At 36.3% G+C, this 8,570-nt stretch overlaps 2 protein-coding genes across 2 annotated transcripts; both read right to left on the bottom strand.

The window, feature by feature from the left end:
• Nucleotides 1-258: 258 nt before the first annotated feature.
• LOC124421448 (histone H4) lies at nucleotides 259-681 on the bottom strand. Its single transcript, XM_046956680.1, has one exon. The coding sequence runs from the start codon at nucleotides 642-644 to the stop codon at nucleotides 333-335; it is 312 nt and encodes a 103-aa protein (XP_046812636.1). The 5' UTR covers nucleotides 645-681; the 3' UTR covers nucleotides 259-332.
• A 2,664-nt stretch (nucleotides 682-3,345) lies between these two features.
• On the bottom strand, nucleotides 3,346-3,865 carry LOC111689412 (histone H2A). The gene has a single exon (XM_023451884.2). It carries the CDS (start codon nucleotides 3,804-3,806, stop codon nucleotides 3,432-3,434), a length of 375 nt encoding a protein of 124 aa, XP_023307652.2. The 5' UTR covers nucleotides 3,807-3,865; the 3' UTR covers nucleotides 3,346-3,431.
• Between the last annotated feature and the right edge of the window lie 4,705 nt (nucleotides 3,866-8,570).

Raw genomic sequence — 8,570 nt, forward strand, 5'->3', positions numbered from 1 at the left:
TCTTTTTGAAATTTTAATATGTAAACAAGAATTCATAATGATGATTTTGTTTCTAAATACATAAAAGTATGAAAAATTTGATTATGCCGACGGTAAAATGTTAAAAAAAAGTACTTAATATTTAAACAATAAATAGAAATAAATATTGTTTACATAAATAAAAATTAAAAAAAAAAAAATTTAACCTATCCTAGTATATTTTCAATCAAAAAATGCACTATCTCTTTTTAAATTTCATTTCGTGGTCCTGAAAAGGACCGATTGTTTGTTTTGTTGTTTGATAAATTTTGTCGATATTGTTGATTTATACTTTTTTCTCAATATACTATCATTTAACCGCCGAAACCGTACAAAGTGCGACCTTGTCTCTTCAAAGCATAGACAACATCCATAGCGGTGACGGTTTTCCTCTTGGCATGTTCGGTATAGGTGACGGCATCACGGATGACATTTTCCAAAAACACCTTCAAGACACCACGGGTTTCTTCGTAAATCAAACCAGAAATACGTTTTACACCACCACGACGAGCCAAACGTCTAATAGCTGGCTTGGTAATACCTTGGATGTTATCACGCAACACTTTACGATGACGTTTAGCGCCACCTTTTCCCAAGCCTTTACCACCTTTACCACGACCAGTCATTTTTAATCACTTTTTTCTTCTAAACACACTTCACTAAAGATTCACAAGAACTAATAATTTTTGCCTCCTAACCACTGGTATTTATACCAAATTGAACTAAAATTAGAATGTAACAGATATATCATGCTATACTATTCTTTTTTGTGTGCGTCTATATTTTAGTATAATCAACCACCACTTAATACAATACACACACACTCACCCTTATATTTCCAATACAAAATTTTTCTATATAAACCCGGTACCATCGGCGAAAAAAAATATTCGTGTGTGAACAGTGTTAAAGTGATTTTTAAAAAGTGAAGTGAAAAATAATGGCTCGTACTAAGCAAACTGCCCGTAAATCGACTGGTGGCAAAGCACCTCGTAAACAATTGGCTACTAAGGCTGCTCGTAAAAGTGCACCAGCTACCGGTGGTGTTAAGAAACCTCATCGTTATCGCCCTGGTACAGTAGCTTTGCGTGAAATTCGTCGTTATCAAAAGAGTACTGAATTGTTGATCCGCAAATTGCCCTTCCAACGTTTGGTTCGTGAAATTGCTCAAGATTTCAAAACTGATTTGCGTTTCCAGAGCTCTGCTGTTATGGCTTTGCAAGAAGCCAGTGAAGCTTATTTGGTTGGTCTCTTCGAAGATACCAACTTGTGTGCCATCCATGCTAAACGTGTCACCATTATGCCAAAAGATATTCAATTGGCCAGACGTATTCGTGGCGAACGTGCTTAAATTGATTGACAAAATTACTACACAGACATCATCATATGTGTTTATTAACAAAACAAACAATCGGTCCTTTTCAGGACCACAAAATAAAATTTAAAAAGAGATAGTGCATTTTTTGATTGAAAATATACTAGGATAGGTTAAAAAATTTTTTTTATTTTTTTTTTTATTTATGTAAACAATATTTATTTCTATTAATTGTTCAAATATTACTTTTTTTAAACAAAATTTTGAAATATTTAGTATTTTTATTAAGAAATACAACGGCCGACGGGTTAGCAAAACATTTTACCGTCGGCATAATCAAATTTTTCATACTTTTATGTATTTAGAAACAAAATCATCATTATGAGTTGTTGTTTACATATTACAATTTCAAAATGAAAAAATTCTTTAATCAAACTGTACGCATATGAAAAAAATATAAACAAACAAGAAGAAACCAGTTTCATACAAAAGACAAACAAATTCTACGCAAAGACGACTGCATTTAAACGAGAGCAACAAAAACGAAGAGAACAAACAAAACAAGAATATGTGAGAATAATAACAATGCAAAGGCATTCATATAGTGGTTTGTTTGGGCATGAAAGTTTATTTCTTCTACTGTGTGTATTTTTGTTTGTTTATTCAGAAAAAGTAATTTCAAAACTAAAATAATAAATAGGAATGTTTGAGGAAATTTATTTATATATATTTTCAAATATATATAAATATATATTTTCAAATAAATGTATGATTTTTTTTTAAAACAAAAATTCTTTATTATTAATATATTAATTCTTAAAAAAATATGATAATCAGATATGAATATCTATAAAAAAATTAATAATAAAAATAATATTTTTGTAACTTTTAGAAGATATTCACATGACGAAAAAGTGTTTTGCCGACGGCATTGAGAAAATTTGTTGGGTTTTTTCTTTTTTTTTTTAGAAAAAAAAAATATATATATATATATTTTTGTTTTAAAATTTCTAAAAAATAAATTTAAAATTAAAGAAAAAACTTCATAGAGTAAAATTTTGTTTATATTAGTTGATAGAAAATTAAAATATTCAATATTCAAAGTTGAAATGAACAAATAACTTTTCCGTCTAACTGTACGCAACAACAATTTACAAAAAATTTCCAAGGCATACAAAATAAAGAAGAAACAAGTCACTTTTTTCTTAAAACGACCACATACTGACAAACACAAACAAATTCTATGTAGGCAAAAAATTTTCGTAGGAATCCCGACTGTATGATTATTCTGTGAACATCAGCTTAATGTGTTTGTTGTTGCTTTTTTTTTACTATAGTTAAAATGGTCACATACTGTCAAACACAAACAAATCGTATGTAGAAAAATACTTCGTAAGAATCGCGACTGCATGATTATTCTGTGAACATCAGCTTAATGTATTTGTTGTTGGTTTTTTCACTAAAACAAGAAATATTATGGAATTTGTATAGTTGTGTCTGTGTGTTTTTCTTTAGTTTGTTAAGTTTTGTGTATATCGTTGTTTTTGTTTGTGGAAAAAAAGAAACAGATTGTTAAAATGTAAAGGCATTTGTATAGTTGTGTGAGTGCGTTTTTTTTAGTTAGTTCGTTTATACTGTGGATTTTGTATTTGTAAAATCACAAGAAATGCTTATATGATGAAGTTTGTTGAAAAGTAAAGGCATTTGTATAGTTGTATATGTGTATTTCTTTAGTTTGTTGTATTTTATGGATACCATTATTATTGTATGTATAAAAAAAACTAATACGAGGGATGATTGTGAAAAAATAAAACGAGGGATGATTATGTACGGCAGATGTTTGTTTTTTTTTTTTATATTTTGAATGAAAATAAGTAAAATTGATGGCTTTTACTGATAAAAAGATAAATTTAGTTTAATTTTAAATTTGTTTTTATGGAAAAATACTTATTAATTTGTTGTTTTAAGTTAGTTTTGAAAAAATTTTACTCATTTTTGAAATAAATTTGTCGTCCTGAAAAGGACGGTTGGTTTTTTTCTAAATACGATGGTCTGTATAATATTTTTACATTTTGTTGTTGTCGTTGTGTAAAATAATTTAGGCTTTCTTTTCTGTTTTCTTGGGCAAAAGTACAGCTTGAATGTTGGGCAAAACACCACCTTGAGCAATTGTTACGCCAGACAACAATTTGTTCAATTCTTCATCATTACGGATGGCCAATTGTAAATGACGGGGAATAATTCTGGTCTTTTTGTTGTCACGAGCAGCGTTACCAGCCAATTCAAGAACTTCAGCGGCCAAATATTCCATAACGGCAGCTAAATATACGGGAGCGCCGGCACCAACACGTTCGGCATAATTGCCTTTACGCAACAAACGATGGATACGACCGACGGGGAATTGCAAACCAGCACGGTTTGAACGGGACTTTGCCTTTCCCTTAACTTTGCCACCTTTACCACGACCAGACATTTTTCACTTTTTAGTTATTTAGTTACACTTCACTAGAGCACTGTAAACACAAACTGATAAAATATTTTTTTGTTACTATGGGTATTTATACTTTTTTGTCTGAGAAGAACACACACACAATGGGGTGGTTTGTGTAGATACATTTTGTAGATACTATAGTATTTGTTGGATTTCAAAAAGGTATATAATGCGCACATATCACCATAAAAACTCACGAATGATGACGAAAACATAGTGATTGTGAAGTGTAAACAAGTGAATTGTCTTGACTTATCAGTGAACGGAAAAAATTTTTTTTTATATAAGGTTATAAGAAATTTTGTGAAGCGAGCCGAAAATAGTAGGCATTGGGAATTTTCGAAGTGTGAAAGTGATCCATTGACTTTTTGAGAAGCGTGGTTGAAATAGTAGGCATCTTGCCTTAAATTAAGCTCATTAGATTGAATGAGAAGCCCATAGGAGGCAATAAAGTGTGAATTAATCGACTTTTAGTGTTTTATTGATAATTTTGAATTGAAAGAGGACAATTCTATTGAATTTGAGTTGATCAGTGCAAATTACAGGGTAAATTTCTATGACTCCGTTACCAACGCGGATAGATACTGCCCTTCTTATTGTGATTGTGAACATTTAAAATGGGGAAAGACGAAAGTCTTAACCCTAATAAAAGGCCCAGGGGCCCAGGGTCGGATGATGACCCGCAGAAGATCATTGCTCAGTTGACTGAACAATTGGCACTCGTCAACAAAAGGCTTGAGAGTGTTTTGAGTGAAAACGAACGATTGCAAAACAATCTTGATGTTCTAGTTCGAAAGAGATTTGATACGGATAATGCATCCGAAAGTTCCTCCAATGAAGATGACATGGAGATTGCAGATTCAGTTTCGGAATCCAATGATTCAGTTGATACATTGAAGGAAGGCCAGGCTAATGCGGTAGCTGGCTCATCAGCTGTTAAGGTGCCGATTAATGTGGAGCCAAAACAAAAAGTTCTCTTGAAGGATGTTCCTCGTTCCAGTAAGGTGTCAAAGGAAACTACCAAATCAACAAAGGAAGTGAAGTCTAAGAGTAAGTCAGTACCTATTGTGACCACTTATAATATTAATGTTAAATATATAACTAGTAAATTGGAAAATATATTAGGTCATAAGGACTACAATATTAAGATTTTAGGTAAACATGTTACCAATATAGGGGTCTGCACCCTTGAAGATTTTGACAAATTGAAGGTCATGTTGAATGAGGAAGGGGTTCATTTTTTTACCCACACACCAAAGGCTCAAAGGCCTTTTTCGACTATAGTAAGGGGTCTTTCTGACTCCTTTGAGAAGGAAGAGGTAACAGATTACATGCAGGGTCTCCAGGTTAAGGTTAGAATTATGGGTCTGCATAAATTGGGGAATGATAGATGGCTATTTCAGCTTGGTAGGGAGTCTGACCTTAGAGGCTTCAGGGACATTAGGTATATTTTACATTGCCGGGTCTATATGGAGAAACATGCTCGACGGGACGTAGTTCAGTGCTACAATTGCCAACGTTTTGGACATGTTGCTGTAAATTGCAACATGCCTTATAGATGTGTGAAATGTGGGGATTCTCACGGACCGGGTAATTGCCTGGTGCCGGCTAAGGATGTGAATACTGCCGAAACTTTAACGACAGATCCCGTAACGGGTCAGGCCATCAGGAAAGTTGGATTGCCCGTTAAATGCGCAAACTGTGAGACAGAGGGTCACGCAGCTAGTGCCAAAGATTGTCCAAAACGTCTGGACCTACTTCGTAAAATTGCTGCCAAGAGATCAGCAGGTGCTACTACTGGAGCTTCACCGGCACGGGGAAGTGGACTTTCGTATGCTGCTGCTGCAAGATCTGCAGTACACCCAAACTCTGTTCAACGCGTTGTACCTGTCCCAACAATTGCTCCTGGGGGTCCTCGTGTAGGTAATAATGTTACATTGTCTTCGGCTAGGGCTGACTTTGACGTCATTGATGCTGACTGCAGACGCTTGTTTGGTGGCGATCTGTTAAATTGCTTAGGTAAGCTTAAGGGATTTGCTAGGGAATATCGTTCTTTAGGTGATGATGCTGAAAAATCCAGGGCTCTACTTGGAATGTTAATTTCTTTACAGTATGATGGATAATTCTCTTAAGTGTATTTTTGTGAATGTTAATTCCATTGTGTCAAGGCACAAGAGATATTTCGTTGAATTATTTTTGAGGGAACATCGTCCGGATGTTCTTTTACTGGCAGAGCATAAACTATCCCCCAGACATACTCTTGACTTGCGGGGATATAGAACATACAGACAAAATCGACAAAACGAACGCGGAGGAGGGACTGCTATACTTGTAAAGGATAATTTATGCTCTGAGAGGTTCATTCTTGATTTAGGTGTGATTGAGTGTACTGCTGTGAGGATTACTAGGGCTGATGGTAGGCTATATACTGTTATATCTGCTTATTTGAGACCACAGATTTTGTTATCGATTTCGGATCTTGATCCTATTGTTGATCTTTCCTCTAGGGGTGGTCTTTTGATTGGGATGGACCTTAATGCTAAACACACTTACTTTGGTGGCGATGTCTGTAATCGCAGCGGACATAATCTAAGGGAATTTCTGTTGTCTTGCCCGGACTTAGACATACATCGAACTGCTGATCCGACAAGAGTTTCTGGTAACTCATCTTCTTATTTGGACTACTTCTTAGCGTCATCTGATATTAGACTTTCTCCTACTTCTATGAATGGACTTAGGACTTTTGATTTTGAATCTGACCATAATGCTGTTGAGATTGTTGTGGAATCAGGAGACCTTCGACAACGTACGGAACCAATCTACTATAATTTCAACAGAATGGACATAAGACATTTTAACAGAATCCTAGCTAGGGACCTACCGGACTGCCAACTTCCGACAGACAGAAATGTGACCATACAGGAGATTGATGACAGCATTTGTGCTATGAATACCGTCTTCTGGAATGCAATGGACGAGGCTATTCCTAAAATACCTTCCGGTAACAAGGGATTATTGCAACTACCACCTAATATCCTTAACTTCATATCCGAAAAGAAAAGACTAAGACGGACATTATGGAGGACTATTGACCCGACAAGATGTTCAACTTTAAGAGCTGATATTCGCAATCTTGATAGGATCATACAAGGAGCTATCTCCGTTTTTGAGGAAGACTATTGGTGTAATTATTTACGGAAGATTAAGTTGAACAATAGAACCTTTCACCAGGTAAGAAGAGGTGCTGGTATTAGGAAACATACGGACATTCCAGACTTAAGGGACGCTGATGGAATTAGTGTGCCCATTGATGCTGATAAAGCTGAACTGCTGGCGGACGGTTTTCTTGAAATCCACCAAGGCGATAATGACTTACGTTCACCTTCTTTTGTACATAGAGTTGATCGGACAGTTTCGACTCTGACTCATCACAGACCAGTATTGACCTTTGGACGGAATGTAATGGCAGATGGTTCTATGGTCAATGATTATGATTCAACCCAGATTGACCTGATTGGCCCAGGTCGAATTGGCAGTGCTCTCAAGTCTAGAAGGAACAAGAAGACCAGTAATCAGGACGGAATCCCTGACTATGTTCTCAGGAAAACGGACATAGTAACGTGGAGATGTCTTTCGATTCTTTTTAATCATTGTCAGAACATCGGGTATTTTCCTGCGAACTGGAAAATGGCAATGGTGGTACCAATTCTGAAACCTGGGTGTGACCCAGCTCAAGTGGATAGTTATAGACCGATATCTATGCTGTCGGCATTTGGCAAACTATTTGAATCGTTTATCTTGGCTAGTATTAACGATAGGATATTAGACGGTGGCGTATTACATGACAGTCAATTTGGTTTCAGAAGTGGTCATTCTACTTCCCATGCACTTACGGTGTTTGGGAATTATGTGGCCAGGGGGTTGAATAATAGAAGTGCAACTTTGGTAGTTAGTTTGGATCTGGCAAAGGCCTTTGACACTGCATGGCAGAAGGGAATAGTATTCAAAATGATGGAATATGGTTTTAACCGGAATACATGTCGTATGGTTGCGAATTTTTTGAATGGTCGAATATTTATGGTTCGGGTTGGCTCTGAGCTTTCTGAGTCTAGGGACGTGGTAGCTGGTGTACCACAGGGCTCTTTGTTAGGTCCCGTTTTATATAACATTTTTGTATCTGATCTCCCAAGACCACCTGACGGTGATCTGACTCTGACATACGCTGATGATATTCTGATTGCGGCAAAAGGGCCGAGAGCGTCGACTTTGAATCGAAGGGTTAACAACTACTTGGTTGATCTCAATGAGTACTTCGGCAAATGGGGCTTAAAGCTGAATGTCGGTAAATGTAATAGTGTCTTGGTGAAGGGTAGGCGTGGCCGCCTTTATCCCAATGCGAGGGGATATATTCCGCATCTGAACATTGGCAGTGAGACCATAAGAACATCGGACCGGTTGAAGTACTTGGGTGTAGTTTTCCATGAGAACTTCGAATTCTATAGGCATATGGACTCGGTTTTAGAAAAGGTGAAGAAGGTTTACTTTTTGTACCACAGTTTACTCCGTCGTAGGACTGGACTTGGCACTAGGGTCAGACTTCTGATATATAGGCAAATTATAAGACCTCTCATGGCCTACGCCTTTCCAGTTTGGTTTGGGATTTCATCTCACCAAATGGACAGGCTTAGGATATGGGAGCGTCGAATTTTGTCTTCATGCCTGGGACTTCGTCCCACAATGCACCCG

Source organism: Lucilia cuprina, chromosome 2, assembly GCF_022045245.1.
Source record: "Lucilia cuprina isolate Lc7/37 chromosome 2, ASM2204524v1, whole genome shotgun sequence".
NCBI lineage: Eukaryota > Metazoa > Arthropoda > Insecta > Diptera > Calliphoridae > Lucilia > Lucilia cuprina.

Coding starts and splice junctions, on each gene's coding strand:
- LOC124421448 (XM_046956680.1), bottom strand. CDS start 644: ATGACTGGTCGTGGTAAAGGTGGTAAAGGCTTGGGAAAAGGTGGCGCT.
- LOC111689412 (XM_023451884.2), bottom strand. CDS start 3,806: ATGTCTGGTCGTGGTAAAGGTGGCAAAGTTAAGGGAAAGGCAAAGTCC.